General features: G+C 42.5%; 2 protein-coding genes across 2 annotated transcripts in view; both read right to left on the bottom strand.

Annotated features, from left to right (window-relative positions):
* The window catches only part of S100Z (S100 calcium binding protein Z), a 42,666-nt gene extending 24,358 nt beyond the window's left edge, over positions 1 to 18,308 (bottom strand). The window contains exon 1 of the mRNA XM_060235842.1: positions 18,194 to 18,308. The gene's annotated coding sequence lies outside the window, so the exon portion shown is untranslated. The remainder of the gene's footprint in view (positions 1 to 18,193) is intronic.
* Positions 3,649 to 18,308, bottom strand: F2RL1 (F2R like trypsin receptor 1). Its single transcript, XM_060235840.1, has 2 exons — positions 18,194 to 18,308; positions 3,649 to 6,389 (listed from the first exon to the last, which is right to left on the bottom strand). The coding sequence occupies exons 1-2, from the start codon at positions 18,264 to 18,266 to the stop codon at positions 5,290 to 5,292; spliced, it is 1,173 nt and encodes a 390-aa protein (XP_060091823.1). The 5' UTR covers positions 18,267 to 18,308; the 3' UTR covers positions 3,649 to 5,289.
* Positions 18,309 to 20,453: the final 2,145 nt, after the last annotated feature.

The following is a 20,453-nucleotide window of genomic DNA, read 5'->3' as shown; positions in this document are numbered from 1 at the left end:
ACATAGGAACTAAACTCATTATAATGGAGGAATCAAATACATCCTTGACCACAAAACATCACTGTATTCCTAACATTTGCATAGGAATCAGCACCACTTGTTCTATGAAAGTGGGAGAACATGGTCAGGGGAGTTTTGGACAAGAACATCAGCAAAATCCTTGCTGTGATAGGAATTGCTGCTGGCAGTGTTATTTCTAATTATCTCCTTTTAATAATTGGGTCTCATCTGTTTTTATGGAGAAAGCTGCATTACTAAACCAAAAAAGCTCCATTGTAGTACTTTGTCTTCACAAAGGGTGGGTTCACAGACTCCTCCAATGTGCAGTTATTAAGTAATCTGTCATCCCAGGACCCCTAGTATGCTTCAATTAAACTTATACTATACTGCCCTGTTATCACCGCATTTGGGTTAAAATCATGTTGTGAATTATCACCTTCAACTTTGAAATGCATGCATCTTATGCTACAGTTGTCCATGCATGAGATTCCAGCATATTCAAACAAGGCATGGGATTGTAAATCAGACATTCTGACATTAAGAACAGGAATCCTGTAGCAAGAAGCAATAATAAATCTTGCTTGGCAGCATGCTTGCTCTAACCAGGTAAGTCTACACCACCTGCTGACTGCATATAATTCAGAATCCACCCATTGCTTCCTACAAACTGGCAAATCTCAGAGTGCTTTGTTACACATTACCGTACATAACACCACTGATATGCCTTTATAACACACTAGACAATTTGCCCAACTCAGAACATACAAATATTCTACAGCAATAGTGCCTGAGCCATCATAGTCATACACTTTAAAATAGATGGCTCACTATGGGTGCCAAAAATCCTCAGGCTGTTTAGGCACACAGTACTCCCTTGACATGCATTCAGGCTGGCCTAAATGAACTTGATAGCATTAACAGCTGCAAGTAGCCCTAAGTTCATAAACACACCTGGGCAGGTGGGGAGCCCCATACTTACAACACAATACACACATTCAGATTTTGACACAGAGTAAATGTGCAACATCATGCTTGGCGTCTGTCCTTAATCTCATTTTAAGACATCTTCAGAGTAACCATTAGTTTAGTTAACATTTAACTACACGGGGGACACGGTCACTCACGACAACTGCATGTTACCCAATAGCAATAGTGGTTCCTCAGGGCTGTTTCATGTTAGAAAATGGCACAGAGGGGTGCTTAAATCCTTTTCTTTTGTGCCATACTCCTGAAGCAAATTAGGTCTCCATGTGCCTCAAGTGGGAGGAAACCCCAAAGTTTGGAGCAGGGGTAGGAAGAAAAAAGGACTTTCACATCAGTGAAGAACTTTAGAGTGTTTGCTCTAATACAGACTTCAAAGACTTTTTTGCAGTTGTTTATTTTCTCTTTCTTCCAGGAACCAAGCAGATTGACACCTGCAAAACTGTTGTATCATGCACCATCTCTTGGACCTGACAGAATACCAGGAGCTGCATACTCCACATGTGGAAGCTCTTGACACAGGTTTTCAATCCTTGCTACTTCAGACAGGCAAGGAGCCATCTTTTTAGTATTTCTGTAAGCCTTCCATCCTTCTGAGGTTGGTAAAATGAGTACCCAGCTTACTGGGGGTAAAGTGTAGATGACAGGGGAAGGCAATAGCAAACCACACCATAAAAAGTCTGCCATAAAAACTTTTTGTTACACATTACATAACACCACTGATATGCCTTTTATAACACACTAGGGCCACGGTCACACTCACAATTAAATCCATCCCTAACCCGTCGCTATTATACCCTGCAGCTTTTTTACAACAAATTTCCTGATCAGACATCCCTCCAGCTCTAAGCAGAGTTAGTCCCGTCGTTGGTTGATCAGAGCTCTCAACTGGACCTCATTTTTTGAGATGGCATTCCGCACTCGCGCAAGCGCAGTACCGTGGGATATTGTGCTTGGCTTTTTTTTTTTTTAAAGGTGGGCGATCTGCACCCCCTGCCCCATTTGTGGCCTATCATCAAGCGTTTAGGACCAGATTGTCTCCACTATCAAAATTGTCACAGCATGACAGGTTGTCATCTGGATCCGCACTTTAAATTTGAAGGGCATCCACTGCTGTATTGAATAAAAATGGACATTTGACCACATTTGGCCTCTGGGTATCTTTTTGAGTCCTGGTGATAAAACTCAAAGGATCTTGAATGGAACTATTAAAAAACAGGAGAATTTAGGCCATTCTGCCAGCTGACTCACTAGAAAAATGCTGGGCTAATCCTAGGCAGGTGCATGCAGGTGCATTGTGGTCACCCACATGCTCTCAGGCTGACCACAAACAGACTTTATGCCAAGTTTTGCAGTTGCACAAGGAGCCATCCCCCACTTCCTTTGGAAATGGAAGCCAAACAGCACCACCTGGCCAAAACAAGCTTCTGTTCCCAGCTTTGTGCCACCTCCTTGGAGCACGGGGTTCTTCCAAAGAGCTTAGAAGGCATCCCTTTTGCATCTGCAGGGGAACCCCGTCTGGGACATGAGCTTTTATGAATTAGAGCCCAGATGCATGAATTGGAACCTCAGATCCAGTTCTGACACACAAATGGAAACATGAAGAAGCCAAGGGGAGAATATCCTAGGATACCAGCAGACTTTTCTTCAACAAAAGAACTTAACAAGGAGACATCATGTTTTCCCTTTTAATGAGTTCCAGTTCATGTTCAGCAGACTGCACTAAATAAAGACCAGGGATTCCTCAGCCATTACAAATATTTAATCAGCTTAGCTAACTAGGGGAGTCTGTGTTACTATGACTATGGCTATTGTGCAATGTAAGAGTAAGAATGATCACAGAAACCCAAATCCGCCCCTCCCCCCCAATGTTTGTTCATGAGTCACTGTCCTATGCCTGTTTCCAGAGTGGAAAGAAAAGAAGTCCAGAACAGTGACTCATGCAGCAGGAAATCCCTCTGAAGGTGGGCAGTTCTTTTATGTCTGGAGTCATCCAGTCACCCCTAATGCAAAACTATTACTACAGCAATCTGACACGAATTAGAAAGAGGCAAAGCTAGAGCGATGACTCATGCAAAGATTCAGTGGCTGGGCTTTGCTTTGGCTTACTAGAGCCCTCAGTTCATTTGTTTGTCGTGGTCCATGGGTATATTCAACACATACTGGAGGACATTAGTGCATGGCTTGAGAATTGCTACTATATGCCTGGAGCGCTACAAAAAGTTGGGGGATCTTGTAATCCTATCAATGTAATCTGGTTGAATATGCTAAAATTCCATTATAAATATTTTGCTCTATTTTTAAAGAACTTAATCAAAAACTGAGTGCATCAGAGAGAAAGGTTCTACTCTGGGCCTTCCCAGGGTGTGTTGGTTTCCCACATAGCCGCCCTGAGCCTGCTTTGGTGGGGAAGGCGGGATATGAATTGAATGAACTAAACTATAACAAGAAAGTATTACTGCAGGGCAATTTTGAAAAATGCAATCTTGCCCCTCTAAATCTGAAATGATACAATCCCTTCTACTGCCTCAGCACTTTTTGATCCTGTTTCTATTCTAGTTCTGCAGGCCTTGATGAGACTGACCTGAAATATGACATGGGTTAAACCCATCACGGTTGCTCAGATATGATGCCAGAGTACAAACAATAAGAAACTTAAAAAAAAAATCAGTTCAGAATAATTTAATATACAGGATACAGTTTTAACATGACAAATCTGAAAGGAACAGTTGCCACTTTAGCACAGAAAGTGCCATCACCAAGACCAATGTGTTTAGTACCGATAGCCTGTGTGAAGTAGGGGTTAGCACTGAGCCAAGACTTGATAGCATAGGCATCAAAAATCAAAATCAATTGGTATAAAATGTTCTTCAGATGGTACATCATACTCAAAGAAATTGCAAAAGCAAACAAGAGCCACAATGCCAGATGCTGGAAATGCAGTACAGATCCAACCTTATATTATATATCATGGCCTTGTAACAAAGATTAAAAAACTGGATAAAGATCCATGAAGAAATACAAAAGACATTGAAAGTCAACTTCCTGATGAATAAAAAAATTGTTATTAAACATAGTACCATCTAATGTATCAAAAATTCATAATGAACTATTTAAATATATGGTGATGGCAGCAAGAGTGGTATTTGCCAAAATATGATTTTATATGTATAAATGAATTACTGTGGTATTTCTATCTTATTCTACCTTTTTCTGTTCGTTTCTATGTTTGTATATATAAAATAAAAAACATTTATATCACAAAAATCCCTACCCAGCTATCAGATTGTTTGGGTGACCATGGGCTAATTGCTCTCTCTTATCCTAACCTACTCACAGGGATGTTGTGAGGGTAAAACAGATGCCTGTATTTCACCCTGAGCTCCTTTGAAGAACAGTATAAAATATATAATGCATTATATATTTTATACTGTTCTTCAAAGGAGCTCAGGGTGAAATACAAAACAGTTTCAGAAGTAGCTTGTCATTACATGCTACATGCAGGATAACCAATACTTATTAAATATGTTAAAAATAAAATAGGATATGTGAATCAGTGCAAATGAAGAAAACATGGTCTTTCTCATACATTCCTATATTGGCAAAAGATAGGTTTGGCAAACATAAAAACAACTGGTTTCCATACTGCAAACACATTTTGCAGGACACGACTTCATCTGTTATTAAACAAACAGTACCATGCTAAAGACTGTTTATCTAGGGTTGCCAGCCTCCAAGTGGGTATTCCCTTGGAATTACAGCTCATCTCCAGACCACAGAGATAAGATCCCCTGCAGAAAATGGAGGCTGGAATCTATGGCACTGAGGTCCCTGCCCTCCTTGGGTTCCATTCCCAAATCTCTAGGAGTTTCCCAACCTTGATCTGGCAAACCTGGTACAGCGCCCCCCAAATCCCCTGTCAGTGGCCAAGGAGGACCTGGCAACCCAATTACCTATTAAACAGATCAGTGACAAGACTTCTGATACAATGTATTGGATATTAATAATAGTCCACTTATCAACACAAACACACAAAGTCCTTCGGCACATAACTGCTCTGCAAAACCAGAACCCTTCTGATTTTTTCAAGCACAGCACCTCCATCAGGACTACTGCCTATCTTTCCATTTGAAAACAAGCATACTAGTATAAGCCACTTGAGTTCCATAAGAAAGAAAAAAAGCACGAGTTGCCACTTGTAATCAAGTTCTAGCATGAACAAAACTTTCCTAGAGTTCCATTTCCAAAAGCAAAAGTCTCTCTGCCAACATGCTGAGGTTTTCTTGCCTTCCTCACATATATATTTACTTAGTAGGTCGACTGTGTTGTGTTTGAACTAGATGAATAAGGGGGGGATTTCCGTGCGTATCTGCTTGAAGAGAGGGAAACTTGCATCCTCCTTGTCTTGCGCACACTTCTACAGAGAAGAGCATTTTTCAGATTGTCCCTGAAGTCTTTTGAAACATAATAATAAATGAATGGATCAATGCAGCTGTTTAAAGTAGACAAGCACAGTGCTGTGATGTAGGATGCATATACGTTGCCAATGCGATGGTTTTTTATCTGGGCGTAGTGCACCACAAGCAGGATGTTGCTAGGCAGAAAGCAGATGAGATACATGCAAAGTACTGTAATAATGAGCTTGATGGCTCTTTTCCGTTTCTTCCCAATATTTACATCTGTAATGGAAGCATTCAGAGTCTTGATCATGAGAATGTAAGCAGCAGATGTAAGAACAGCTGGGAATAAGAAGACCCCAATTGCAAGGGAAAGGAAGTAATTATACATGTCCTCAGCCACAACCTTGTAAGGCAAGACGTCATGACAAGTTGTGATGTTTAGGTCATTAAGATAAACTGTTTGGTCAACAATGTACAACGGAATGGTACCCAGAAAAATTAGAATCCATATTGCCACTGAAATCCCCACAGCAATGTCTGATTTCTTTCTTGAGTGAAGAATGGGGTTCACAATTACCCAGTACCTTTGTACACTGAGGCAGGTCATAAAAAGAATGGAGCAGTACATGTTTCCATAGAAGAACGCAACCAGTACTCTGCAGAGGCCTTTACCAAAGATCCAGTTATTGCCATTAATGTGGTATGCAATCTTCAGGGGGAACCAGATCACAAAAAGAAGATCTGCCAGTGCCAGGTTAGCCATATAAATCACTGCCGGATGCTTCGTTTTGGTTCTTACCAAGAAGACCCACAGAGCCATGGCATTGCTTGGTAAGCCAACAATGAACACCAGAATATAGACCACAGGCAGAAAAACTGTAGTCAGTTTCCCAGTAAGGATCCCGGCTGCAAAGCTATCCACACCATATGCTTCTTCAGAGCTATTGATTGTGTTGATATTTTGACGAATGAAAGTTCTTCCTTTTGGTTTCACTGTTTTATCTTCCACTACAAGGGGGGGTGAGGAGACAAAGGTGAGAGAAAATTAGCACATCCCTAACATTTTTAGCAGTGAGCAGATTGTTTATCTTTGTTGCAGACGTCTTAATGCATTTTCATGATTAATCCTGTTTCCTTTTGTTACCCCCCTCCCCTCCATGTTTTACCCTCACTTAATGTGCTGCATGCCAAGACTGGTGTTGTTAACCCAGCAGGGGACCAAGAGAAGATTATCTTGCCTCTGTCTCACTAGACATTAGTCAGGCATGATGAGATATATATCCAACTACTCCCCGGCACAGCACCCCATAAAGAGCAGCTGAAGCATGGGGTATGTGAATTGGGAAAGAACATTGGGAAAGAGGTTGTTTGCCCAACAGCCCCAGCACAGTCAGGGTGAAAAGAGAGAAATACCCCCATGTCAGTTACATCATACCTTCCTCTGACCTCTGCATGAAAGAGAATCAGGCGCCAGAAGAACAAAGAGATCTAAATATTGATTTATGTCAATTTTTTGTTATGATGACCTTAAGATAGTTACTTTGTTTAGTTATTTTATTACTCAAATGTTCCTTTCTCAAAAAAGCCCATCCTTCATCCCAAAGAATGAAAGAAAATTCTCTTTAAAATACCTGAATTTGGTCCCTCTGCTAGAATGTACTTTGCTTCAGAACAACGTGACCATTAAAATGAGAGACTGTTATGCAAGCTTGGCCTCAACAAGAGGACCAATTAAACAAACTGTGTGCTGGCTATCAAAGCATGTTGGAGTCCAGTCCAGTCCAGTCACACGTTTGGTGTCTTACAAAGACTGCAGGACTTGCATGCTCAACTTGCAAAGTGAAAGTTAAAGCCAAAGGTTAAAATCCATTTTTAAAAGAAATATTGGTAAGTAAAAACAACTAACACTAGCAGTAGTTCTATTAGAGTAGATTCTTCTTCTTTGAAACAAATGAGAGTCCTGTCTCTGTCTGGCAATACTCTGGAAGAACTGTTATAGAAAAGTGAGCCACAGAAATGCATAGCACAAGCTATCCCCAGAGTGAAAATGGCCTAGTTCACACTGCTTCGGCAGGGAGGGCGAGATATAAATACGAATAAATAAACACTGAGGTGCTAAACCTGCATTCCATCTGTTCTTCCACAGAATAAAGTTAGAGTCCAGTGACACCTTTAAGACCAGCAAAGTTTGTCTACAGATTACAGATGGAAGCATACATGATTGAACGTTTCCTTCACAAAACTTCCCACAGAAAATCAGTAAGCCAAGGTGAATTTTTCTACATGTTTAGTTTGCTATGCTAATAAAGTTGTGATTATGATGATTTTCTCCATGTAGGGGTGTGTGTGTGAGAGAGAGAGAAAGAGAGTTCAATCAATTAAGCCCCCAGCTACATGAACTAGTTTTCCATCTTAATGAAGACATGTCTAAAGCAGTGTTCCCTCTAAGCTGAGTTAGTGTGAGCTAGCTCACAGTTTTTTGGCCTCCAGCTTACACATTTTTGTTTTAGCTCAGGAAATATGGCTCCAGAGCAAAGTAATTTATGCAGCAGCTCACAGCTTTAATGCCAGTAGTTCCAAAGTAGAACTTTTGCTCACAAGACTCCACAGCTTAGAGGGAGTATTGGTCAAAAGCAGTGTCTCCCATTTACCAGGTCCCGACCTGGTACCGCACCCTGGACACCTCGATGCCGGGCCATGGATGCCTTGCCACACTGCCCACACCCTCTCTCCCTCCTGTTGCTGCATCCCTCTCCCCCTCAGCCTTTGCCCCACCCTTGGGTCAGCTCTCCTCCTGCTATCCTTTCGCTCCGGCGGGTGCAGGCTGATGGCAACGTCAGGGTTGCTAATTCAGTCGCTCAGGCCTGGGTGTCACTCCTCCCCCTCCCTCCCACCGTCGTGGAGACCATCGGGGCTGGCTGCAGCTTTCCCAGTGGCCATAATCAGGCACAGCCAGCCCGGCCAGGGAGGCTGCACCGGAAGGACATGTTGGGTGAGATCACCGCCAACAGCGAGGGACGGGGATGGTGTGTGCCCATCAGGGCCCCAATGCAGCAACCAGGGCAGTCCCGCCCAACACGTCCTTCTGGCTCAGCCTCCCTGGCCGGGCTTGGCTATGCCTGATGACAGTGCTGCTGGGAGAGCTGCGGACAGCCCCGATGGTCTCCGCGACGGCAGGGGGAGAGGAAGGAGTGACACCCAGGCCCGAGCAGCTGAAGCAGCAGCAGCCCTGACGTTGCCAGCAGCCTGTGCCAGCTGGAGCAAAAGGATAGCAGGAGGAGGGCTGGCCTGGGGGTGGGGCAAAGGCCGAGGGGGAGAGGAATGCAGCAACGGAAGGGAAGGCTGAGAGACAGGCAGAGAGGTGAATGGGGAAGGGAGAAGGCACATGGGATAGAGGTGTGGGGCAATAAAGAGGATAAGAGGCTGGCCAGAGGGAAGCTTTATTTCCCACTCCCCCCCTGCCTTTCCCTCCCTTTCTTCCTTTCTCTCTCTCTCTCTGTCTTTTCCCGTCTTCTCTCTGTCAATCAGGTTCTTCTTCCTTCCCATTGCTAATCTGAGTAGACGGGCGGGGAGGGGGGGGGAGGAAAAGCCCCTTCCTGCCATTTCATGTTTTCCCAGGCTGAGAGCATTATATTTTTTTAGTTTTCTGAATGTGATTCTTGTGCTTTTTCTTGATGCTTTATTTTTTAAGATTGCATTGCAAAATCCCACTGTTCTATCTTTCTGAAACAAAATATTGCAAGACTTTTAAGCATTTTTGTACTTTCCTGTCTCCCGGCTCCACCCTCAAATTTTAGTGGGCCACAAAGGAGAAGTATAGAAATAACTGGTCTGGGGGGGGGGCATGTTGGGAAACCCTGGTCCAAAATACTTGGTCTCAAAATACTTCCACCTTAGTCAGCCAAAGAACTCCCCCCAAAACCACACTTTACTAATGCAAAGAAAGCTGAGGGTTGAGATCATTTGTAGAAAACAACCAGAAGATAGGCTTTCTGCACCTGCCACTTCCCCTGTTCCCTTCCAAGACCCAATTTCCTCCATGATAATTCCAGTCCTACATGAGAATATGCCTCCATCACCCCCCTCAGCAAAGGTGGGCAGAGGGAGTTGGGTTTGCGGTCAGCCTCACAGATGGGGAGATACATACTCATCCTGACATTTGTGCATGAAGGCACAGAGGCATAGAGGGGCAAAGACCAAGAGAAGGTTCTTAAAGGCCAACCCTCACCATCTTTGTCTTGTATGAGAACATAAATGGGGCACTGGGAACACATACTACTTGCCTAAGCAAACAGAATGAGTGTTGGCCAAAGTACTCCTTACTGCCTACTCTCATGCACTTTGCATAGATTTTTACTTTACAGTTAATAAGGACCAAACCCTACTATGGCAAGCCTCATACTCCATGAACAAACTCATCCTTTTGAGTGGCTAGCATGGTGATTCCTGGATATAAGTTATATCGGAAGGACAGGGAGGGAAGGGTTGGAGGTGGGGTGGCTCTGTATGTCAGAGAGGATATACGGTCCAGTAAGACTGAGGTCAGAGAATTAGATTCACTTTTAGAAATGCTTTGAAATAGAGGGCCCCAAAGGAAATTTAACTATGGGAGTTTGTTATCGCCCACCAAATCAAAAGAGAGAGGACGATTATAATATGATGGAAGGCTTAAAGATAACGGCTAAAAGTAAAAACTGTGTCGTAATAGGTGATTTTTAACTACCCGCAGATTGATTGGGTCAATATGTGTTCTGGTAGAGAGAAAGAGACTGAGTTTCTAGATGCTCTCAATGACTGTGCTATGGAGCAGATGGTCTCAGAACCTACCAGGGGTGGGGCGATCCTGGATTTGGTCCCAAGTAATGCCCAAGACTTGGTGAGAGATGTAAAAGTGATTGCGCCTCTTGGGAGCAGTGACCATAATGTTATTGATTTCACCGTTTGTATAAATAGGGAGTTGTCCAAAAAGACCGCCACAACCACGTTTAACTTTAAAAGGGGTAAATACAATGAGATGAGGAGGCATGTAAGGAGGAAACTGAAAGGAAAGGTACATACAGTCAAAACCCTTGGGGAAGCTTGGACACTATTTAAAACTATAATCCTAGAAGCTCAGATAAAATACATACCACAAGTTAGGAAAGGCACAAACAGGCATAAGAAAAGGCCTGTGTGGTTAACAAACAAAGTAATGGAAGCTGTAAAAGGTAAAAAGGACTCCTTTAAGCGGTGGAAAACCAGTCCAAGTGAGATTAGTAAAAGGGAACACAAGCTGTGGCAAATCAAATGCAAGACTGTGATCAGGCAGTCAAAAAGGGACTATGAGGAGCATATTGCAAAAAACATAAAGACCAACAATAAAAATTTCTTCAAATATATTAGAAGTAGGAAACCAGCCAGGAAGGCAGTGGGGCCCTTGGATGACCATGGGGTTAAAGGACTACTGAAGGAGGATAGGGAAATGGCTGAGAAGCTGAATGAATTTTTTGCCTCCGTCTTCACTGTGGAAGACGAGAACTTTTTGCCCGCCCCAGAACCACTAATTTTGGAAGGAGTGTTGAAAGACCTGAGTCAGATTGAGGTGACAAAAGAGGAGGTCCTACAACTGATAGACAAATTAAAAACTAATAAGTCACCGGGTCCGGATGGCATACATCCGAGAGTTCTGAAAGAACTCAAAGTTGAACTTGTGGATCTTCTAACAAAAATCTGTAATCTTTCATTGAAATCTGCCTCCGTTCCTGAGGACTGGAAGGTAGCAAATGTCACCCCCATCTTTAAAAAGGGTTCCAGAGGAGATCCGGGAAATTACAGGCCAGTCAGTCTGACTTCAATACCGGGAAAGTTGGTAGAAACCATTATCAAAGACAGAATGAGTAGGCACATTGATGAACACGGGTTATTGAGGAAGACTCAGCATGGGTTCTGTAAGGGAAGATCTTGCCTCACTAACCTGTTAAATTTCTTTGAGGGGGTGAACAAACATGTGGACAAAGGAGACCCGATAGATGTTGTTTACCTTGACTTCCAGAAAGCTTTTGATAAAGTTCCTCATCAAAGGCTCCTTAGAAAGCTTGAGAGTCATGGAGTAAAAGGACAGGTCCTCTTGTGGATCAAAAATTGGCTGAGTAATAGGAAGCAGAGAGTGAGTATAAATGGGCAGTCTTCGCAGTGGAGGACGGTAAGCAGTGGGGTGCCGCAGGGCTCGGTACTGGGTCCCATCCTCTTTAACTTATTCATAAATGATTTAGAGTTGGGAGTGAGCAGTGAAGTGGCCAAGTTTGCGGATGACACTAAATTGTTCAGGGTGGTGAGAACCAGAGAGGATTGTGAGGAACTCCAAAGGGATCTGTTGAGGCTGGGTGAGTGGGCGTCGACGTGGCAGATGAGGTTCAATGTGGCCAAGTACAAAGTAATGCACATTGGGGCCAAGAATCCCAGCTACAAATACAAGTTGATGGGGTGTGAACTGGCAGAGACTGACCAAGAGAGAGATCTTGGGGTCGTGGTAGATAACTCACTGAAAATGTCAAGTCAGTGTGCGTTTGCAATAAAAAAGATAGATAAAAATATGGAGCACAGGTCCATCAGTGGCTATTAGCCACAGTGTGTGTGTATATATAAAAATTTTTGCCACTGTGTGACACAGAGTGTTGGACTGGATGGGCCGTTGGCCTGATCCAACATGGCTTCTCTTATGTTCTTATTACTATTGGCTGCTAACTGGGCCCACTGACAAAAGGTTTACTCACTGAGAAGTTATTCCTGCAAACTAAGTGCCCTTTCTGTTGTTTCTGATGATGCTCAAGGACAGGCCATGCTATGTGTAGCACACACCTCAAACTACTTGAAAAACTAGAATGAAAAAGGTCTATGTTTCCACTTTGAGTAAGAGTGTACACAAATAAGAGTAGGCAGTGAGAAAATTCAGACCAAATTATAACCATGTAGTCTCTTATTCTCTAAAAATCTAAGCCCTCGGCCTTGCCCAAGAAGTCATAACCCAAACTTCATTCCTTCCAACTGTATTTTAAACATGCACTCCAGCTGTGATCACACACACACAATAATGCACTTTCAATCCACTTTCGAACTGGATTTTGCCAGTTCGCACAGTAAAATCCAGTTGGAAAGTGCATTGAAAGTGGATTGAAAGTGCATTATTTAGTATGTGTGACCACAGCATTCATTTCCACTATAAGGAATGTTATGAAGTGTCCCTCTTTTTAACCATACAAACTAGCTACTGTGAATTCAAAAGTGACTGTTGGCTTGTTCCATGCTGGTAAAATAAAGGGCTCACATTACAGTGTTTTTTGCAAAACACTCACCCCCAATAATCGATAACCAAACTGTATTTTTAAAAAACACAAATATTGCATCACAGTACAGCACTTATAATGATAGTATAGATTCACTTTACAGGTATGTTCACCCACTGACTAAGTGTAGCTATGTTTCCTGCAAAAGAGACACTACAACTAGTATAGACACGCTTTGATAGATTCTACATTCTCAAACAGCAAGACAGAACTGGCTAGAACTCATCCCCCAACTTCCCATGACTCCAACATATATATAATTTGTATCACACCACAATAAAGTTTAACTACTTGCACATATTAAGGGATTACAATTAAGGCAGAATCGAACGGTCCAACAGGGTCCTTTATAATGAAGGATTGTAGTTCACTGCAGTGATTACTCTTAGTAATTCATGTGGTAGTCATGTTGGTCTGATGCAGCAGAACAAAGTTTGAGTCCAGTGGCACCTCAGAGACCAACAAAGTTTTATTCTGGGTATAAGCTTTTGCGTGCATCCACAAGTGTGTGTACATGTGAAAGCTTATACCCAGAGTAAAACTTTGTTGGTCCTAAAGGTGCCACTGGACTTAAAACTTTATTCTTCGGCATAATCTTGCTTTTACTGCATTGTCCTCTCTCTTTGTAATTCCACTATACCTTGTTGAGACAGTTGTAGTTCATGTTGTCTACTCACACTTTGGCTTGCCTTGCTCACTGATGTCTTATGATGTGTAATTGTATTGTTTTTCATTCTATAATCCACCTTAGGTTGCAATGAGAAAGGTGGCTATAAAGTATACAAATAAATGCACATATGCATATGTTCATTCCTTATTCACTTTGCCTCTCATGTCTTTCTTGTTCTCCTCCCCACCATGGAACATCAGGTCTGCACTTTTTGTTTATGCCAGCAAGTTCCATGTACACAGGTGGCATGGCAAAAGGAAGAATATTGGCTTATGTAACCAGCACATCAGAGCACTCAGCCAGGCTGAAGCTTTATTAGCCATATTACGGATCAGTTCTCCAGCAGCATATTACATTTTGATTAGGCCTGGCAAAAGTTTTTCAAATAAAGAATTCTAGGAAAGACAGAAGCTCACTATCAGGTTGGGTGCTCAGCACAAAAGTCAAAAAAGGAAGGCAGGCAGAAGAGAAAAAGACATTTCACAGCACAAAGGAGAAGACCACAGTCTGCAGTTGGCAAGCTTAAAAATGGAATGCAGCACGTGTTGCAGACTGTTTTGGAACACATGGTGCTGGGTGCAAAACAGGTTGCAAGATGCACTAAGAACAACCGGCTAGAAAAGCAGGGTGGAGCAGAGAAAGGCCACTATCTCTTTGGAAATAACAACATCAGCAGCTGATATATGTTTAAGGGACAATATCATTGATGTCCCAGATTTATGCAAGAGTGCTAACCTTTATAGATGTAATAAGGGTCAAAACAGATCAAAGTGATATACGACAGTCAGTTTTCATTAACAAGAATGCAGATAAGTAATTCAGCAGGGGGGCAGCTGCATCACCATGGTCATATTGTTCCAATCAAACACTTTACGTATGTTCTTCTGACTATGAAAGAAGGACCCAAAGGGAATCTTTGTCAAGGAGCCCACCACAGCATTTAACAGCCCCATGGCATAGTTTGTCTGCAGATCCAACAGTATTGCGGTGTGTGTGTGTGTGTGTGTGTGTGTGGAGAAATAAATAAATGGTCCTATGATCCCTCACTCACAATTGAACATATTGATTCTTCCAGTGCACATTTACCTTACATGGGGACAGTGTCCTATGTGTGTGTGGGGTGGCATTCCTGGGAATATTCACAGGGACAGAAGCAATGCATGTACACAGCACCATATTTCTGTACAACAAATATGCACTAAGGAGGGACAGGCCAGTACACTTGGTCATAAGTGGGGCCAGCATGCTCAGTACCCCTTTCTTGCTATAGACGTTGGTCCTTTAGACATGCATGTCTTTTGTACAGGATCACATTTGAACTTTGAATTGAAATACAGGTGCCTTCAGAGATGTTGTCAAACTGTGGTTTTTTAAATGCATTCTAGAATACTGCAAGGTTGTCCGGCAAGCTTATAAGGAGTTTGTCACTGAAAATAACAACAGTGTTGCAGACAAATTTTCCTTATAGTCCCAATCCTTCTGTCTAATGATCAGCAGTGTGGAAGGTGTGTTCAAGGGCACACTCAATTAATGCAGGGGTAATGATCAAGTCCAACAGGCCTGACCAGCACTCCATGCAAGCTGAGTGTGCCTGGTATAATTTCCCCCTCCCCTTAATACTCAAAGCAGACGAATTATTGTGGAAAGGCTTTCATAAGGATAAGAAAAGCTTTAAAATCAGGGGTTTTTTTGTTTGCTTTGGACTTCCAGGGGAGGAAAATGTCGAGCTGAGCTGCTTCCCATAACAGGAGCAGGCTGGAACTTCTGTCCGGGATAGTGGAAGGCAAATTAATACCTACTGCCTACTTTTCTCAGTTAGAGATTAGTCCAAGATATGCACAGGAAACTTTTGAGGAGATTTACCTTGGCTAAAAGGGAGTCCGGGGGGGGGGGGGGGAGAGCTCCTTTGAGGCTTTGAGGGGTCTCCAGGAAGAGTTGCATTTTCATCATCTGCAGAAGTTTTCAGAGTCATTTATTTGACATAAGCTCGACAGAATCCTAACCTTCTTGAACATTGCTAAACATCTAAAGTTATGCAAGACCGGTGGGAACTTAGATAAATGGAAGAGAAGGTACAGATTACTATCTTTCATTCCGGGACTATTTACAGTTTAATGGAATAAATTTAAAAGGTGGGAAATGAAAATCTAGAAAGTTTGGAAGAAGAAGGGAGGAAGAGCTGAAATTTGGACTTTGTAAATATAAAGGATAGTGCTAAAAAGTGGAAAGAAAACCTACTCTAGGAATATAACACCATTGAGAAATATCAGCGGCCATTGTTTGGAGGTTAAAATTAAAATAATGTTTTTGGAGTGTTCGGGACATTAAAAATAGTTGGAATTAATTGAGAAGAGGATAAGAAGATAAATATTATTGGACATATTTGTGAGGCCTTTAGACGTTTTTAAAAGGGGAAAAATTGTAAGGAGCAGTAGAAAGTCGCGACCACCATTTTGAAAGATTTAAAAACTTTAAAAATAAATTCCTTGACTTTGGGAGCTCTGAGGATGGCGAAATTAGGCTTGTTATAAAAGGCAAGTCCTATTCTTTTGAATCTGATAGTTGAAGTTGAAATTGGTGAGGTCCAAATTTTCGCTGTTTTTTAAATGTCAGAACACAAGCAACCCCGTTTGGAAAAAAATGCAGGACCAACTAGAGGCAATGGAGGCCAGAATGATGAGAGGTATGAGAAAGATGATAACTGAATTGAAAAAAGAAATTATTGAAGAGATTAAAAAAGATATGGAAGATCTCAGAAAGGAAACATCTAAGAAAGTGCAGGAGGTAGACGGTAGAATGAAAGTATATGATTCCGCCTTGTGGAAAATGCAAGAAAAAGTGACAATCCATGACTGCAAATTGATGGAGACTCAGATACGTCTGAGAGGAGTACCTGAAAAGGAAGATGGTGATCTAAAATAATAATAATAATATTTTTTTATTTATACCCCACCCTCCCCACCTAGGCAGGCTCAGGGCAGCTTACAGGACATGGTATAAACCATGTTATAACAATAAAAACAAGATAATACAATTACAATACAATTCATAAATTAAATATTATGAAATAAATAATCTAAAACCAGTATAACTTAATTGTGCCACAATCTCAATATGTACAAAGATGGCTTGATGTTACTACCAGGTTCTATTTTAGAAAGCTAGTTGGAAGAGGGCGGTTTTACGGACTATATAACGAAAATAATTGCACAATTTTTAGAGGAAGATCCTGAAGAGACTTCTACAATGGTCTACAGAAGATGAAGTAGTGAAATCTCAAATGATTAAATGGGCAATTAATGTGAATAAAGAAATTCAGATGGAAACTTGGGAATATTTGTGGAAGAACTCTATGAAACTCTCAATATGTCAGAATATTAAAGAAAATTGTTTTAAGATGATGTACAGATGGTATATAACTCCTAAACAATTGGCAAAGATGAATAACAAGATGCCAGACAGATGCTGGAAATGTAAAAAGCATGAAGGTTCTTTCTACCATATGTGATGGATTTGTGAAAGAGCTAAAAAATTTTGCCAGATGATTCAGCAAGAGATTTCTAAAATCTTGGGATATGAATTTAACAAAGTTGCAGAGACTTTTCTGTTAGGATTACAAATGGAAAAATTTCCAAAGGAAGACAGAACTTTAATCTGGTACTTGCTCTCAGCTGCTAGGACATTGTATGCGCAGTTGTGGAAGCAAGAAAAAATACCAGAGAAATGGGATTGGATTGTTAAAGTTATGACATGGAGTGATATGGATAAGTTAACGAGAACTTTAAGAGACTATGATTTAGAAGTATTTAAGATGGAGTGGAAGAAGTTCAGAAGATATGTAGAAAAAGAATGGAAAGTAAAAGGCCATTGGACAATCTTTGATAATGGTTAAGTACAAGTGGGGGGAGGATACGAACTTTGGTTCTTATTAATTAGGGCTACCTTTTATAATGATGTTTTAAATTTAGTACACCGGCAGGGGTCAAGTAATGGGGGGAGGGGGAGGTAGAATAATATATGGGGGGAAAGTAGTTATTAATGATATAAGAAATTGAATATATTGCCATATATTACTAATAAAATTGTTTGAAAACTAAAATCACAGGGTTTGTTTTTTTTTAAATAATTACTTGTAAACATGTGAATGCTGGTTATAGCTACCCAACAGTGAAAGAAGAGTAATCTGCATACACTCAGGGGAATTCTTTCCCATCAATTTAACATGAATTTAAGGGATAACCCTGCACTGAAAACAGACTCGGTCTAATTAGTAATTCAAGGTCAGCCTTTTTTATTTCTTTTCAAAGGAAAGCCGAAGCTGAGGAACACAGAGCTCCAGAAATAAATGCTTATGGCCCACATCTCTAAACCGACGATTTTATTTAGGATTAAGTCCTTTTAAAACCCAGTAGGATTTATTACCAACAGATACGCTTAGGAATCACGCTGGACTACTTGAGAACGAAGTCCAGCGGAAGAACAAATTTTGACTTCAACGGTAACCTTTAAGACCAACGAAGTTGTATTCATTATTGTTAGTCTTTAAAGGTGCCAGCGGGCTCAAAATTTGTTCTGCACTTTCAGACCAACACAGCTGCCCACCTGGTTCTAAGCCCAGCGAAGTTCAACTTCCGCTCTCTGAGTCAACATGAAATAAAAACTTTGCAGCAACTGAAAGAATCAAAGCGCTCCCTCCCCAACTTGCCTACGGCAAGGACGAGAAGTGAAAAGGGGGGGGGGGGCGCAACCTTTGGAGTCTGTACCACACCCTCCTCCCCATCCCACCTTCTCCCCAAGCTGTGGCATACTCTCCTCCTCACCTCTATCAGAAGCAATCACCAAAGTGACGCTCACGACCAGGATCCACCAGCACGCCGGGCCGAGGCGCCCCATGTCCGCAGCCTTCGCCGGAGAGGTGACAAGAAGCTACACAAGCACCACTACTTCCTCCTCGGCGGTCTGCACCTCTCCGGTTTCTCCGACACTTCAGAGCGAGGGAGGGGCTCGGCAGAGGCGGAGCCTAAACGCACCTTCGTGACGTCAGACTTTACACCCTTTACAGGTACTCTCCTGTTCCCTGAGGAGGAGCCAGCTGTGACCTCAGCTGCCTGTAACGCGGCGTGCCGGGGGCGGACTTTCTGCCCGCCGGTGAAGGAAGAGTCTGGGCCTGACGAGTGCAGACCAACTTTCTTTGATGAAAGTGTAAATGGCGCCGGAAACTTCGAGCCATCAGGGAACCACTGGCTTGGGACTGCCTGGGAAACCAGGCTTCACGTGCCCACTTTGTCTGGAGCTCAGTTTGGTCCAGTCTAGGGTTGCCAAGTCCAATTCAAGAAATATCTGGGGACTTTAGGGATGGAGCCTTTGGGGTAGAGCCAAGAGCAAGGGTGTGACAAGCAGGATTGAACTCCAAAGGGGGTGCAAAATTAAAAAATGACACCCCCAGCCTTATGGGCCCATAGAATAGAATGGACTCCATAATACCCAATTTGATGCCCCCCTTCCAGCAGCACCCAGGGCAAGCACCCCCTCTGCTCCCCCCTAGATCCATGCCCTGACAGTAGGAGAAGAACAGTCCAGCGCACCCAACTGTCCTCCTGTACCAGTCTAGTGGAGGCCAGCGTGGCAGTAGCAGTATTGTTGGAGAAGGGGGTGCATTCTCTGTGGACTCCAGACTAGTTAATGGAGGCTGCTCCTTTGCAGACAATTCTGGACCCAAATATTGGCAGTACAGGTCTGCGAAGCGATATGCTTGGTATTCCAGGATTCCTTCAAGAAATTGGATAGTGTACACCCTCCTCTTTCCAATATTTTGGCCTCACAACAACCATGCAAGGCAGCTAGCTGTGATGCCTGAAGTTACTTCATGGCTTTGTGGGATTTTGAACCCAAGTCCTCATCTGACTGCTGTAGGGCACTGACTGCCCATTACCTTCTCTCCTGGTGCTGCCTACTGCTAATCTGGCACCACAAACAGCTGCTTGGGCTGTTTGGGTATTGTACCGATACCACTGCTTAGTGAGAACCATGTACAACACCCTGAGCTCCCTGGAACAAGCATATGATAAAATGTAATAGTTCCGAGAGTGTAGACCTGGGACAGTTCCTACATGGGAAACTGCCTGGGAAATCAGACATAAGCTTCTCAGAGCTGCCTAAAGAAAGCAGTGTGGTATTTTGGCTACAGTTTTAAACTAGAATCTGGGAGACCTAGGTTCCAGGGGTGCCACTCTCCAGGTGAGACCTGGGGATCCCCTGGAATTACAATAACACCCTTTCCCCTGGGTAAAGTGAATGCTTTGGAGGGTGTACTCTTTGGCACTGTACCCCACTGAGGTCTTTGTCCTCCCCATCCCTATCCCCAAATCTCCAGGAGTTTCCCAACCTGGATCTGGAAACCCTACCCCTCATACTCTGCTGATGACCGGGGAAGTGGGGCTGGCAACCTTACCAGATTCAGATCTCTGTTTTGTCATGGCTAGCCACACACTCTCAGTCTAATCTACCTCACAGGGTTGTGAAAATAAAATGGAATCTAGCAGAATGATCTAAGCTGCTTTGGGTACCCACTGGGGAGAAGGGTGGGGTATAAATGAATAATGTAAAAATAACAGATAAATAGTGCCTGTAGTTCCTGAATTTGATTTTTGTGTTCTTCAGCTAAAATTCAGTCTATTATATAATCTTAGAAATTGCTGGAACTATTTTGACTTTTTGACACAATGAACTATAAAGATCATGAGGAATGTAGTAAAAGGACAGAATAGTGACAGGCAAGTTACCACAAGCACAAACTTTGGCAATAACTCCAGTCTGCATGAGTCAAGGGCTACAATCATTAGTGTTTTAATCCCTTAAACAAACAGAATGAGAGAGATTTGACAGTAGTCTTTATGTGGCCCTGATGAGTTGGAGAATCTGATTAAATATACATTCATACTATATTGGCTGGACCACCCATTTTCCAACATGTTTGCTCAACAATAGCTTGACAGAACATTGTATTCAGCATGTGGGGGCCATTCTTCTCCCAAGGGAGTCAAGTTTGTGTCTAGCGTGTCTGGCCAAACATGACCCCCC

The sequence above is a fragment of the Heteronotia binoei genome, chromosome 4 (genome assembly GCF_032191835.1).
Source record: "Heteronotia binoei isolate CCM8104 ecotype False Entrance Well chromosome 4, APGP_CSIRO_Hbin_v1, whole genome shotgun sequence".
Lineage (NCBI taxonomy): Eukaryota > Metazoa > Chordata > Lepidosauria > Squamata > Gekkonidae > Heteronotia > Heteronotia binoei.
This window is presented reverse-complemented; position numbering and strand designations above follow the sequence as displayed.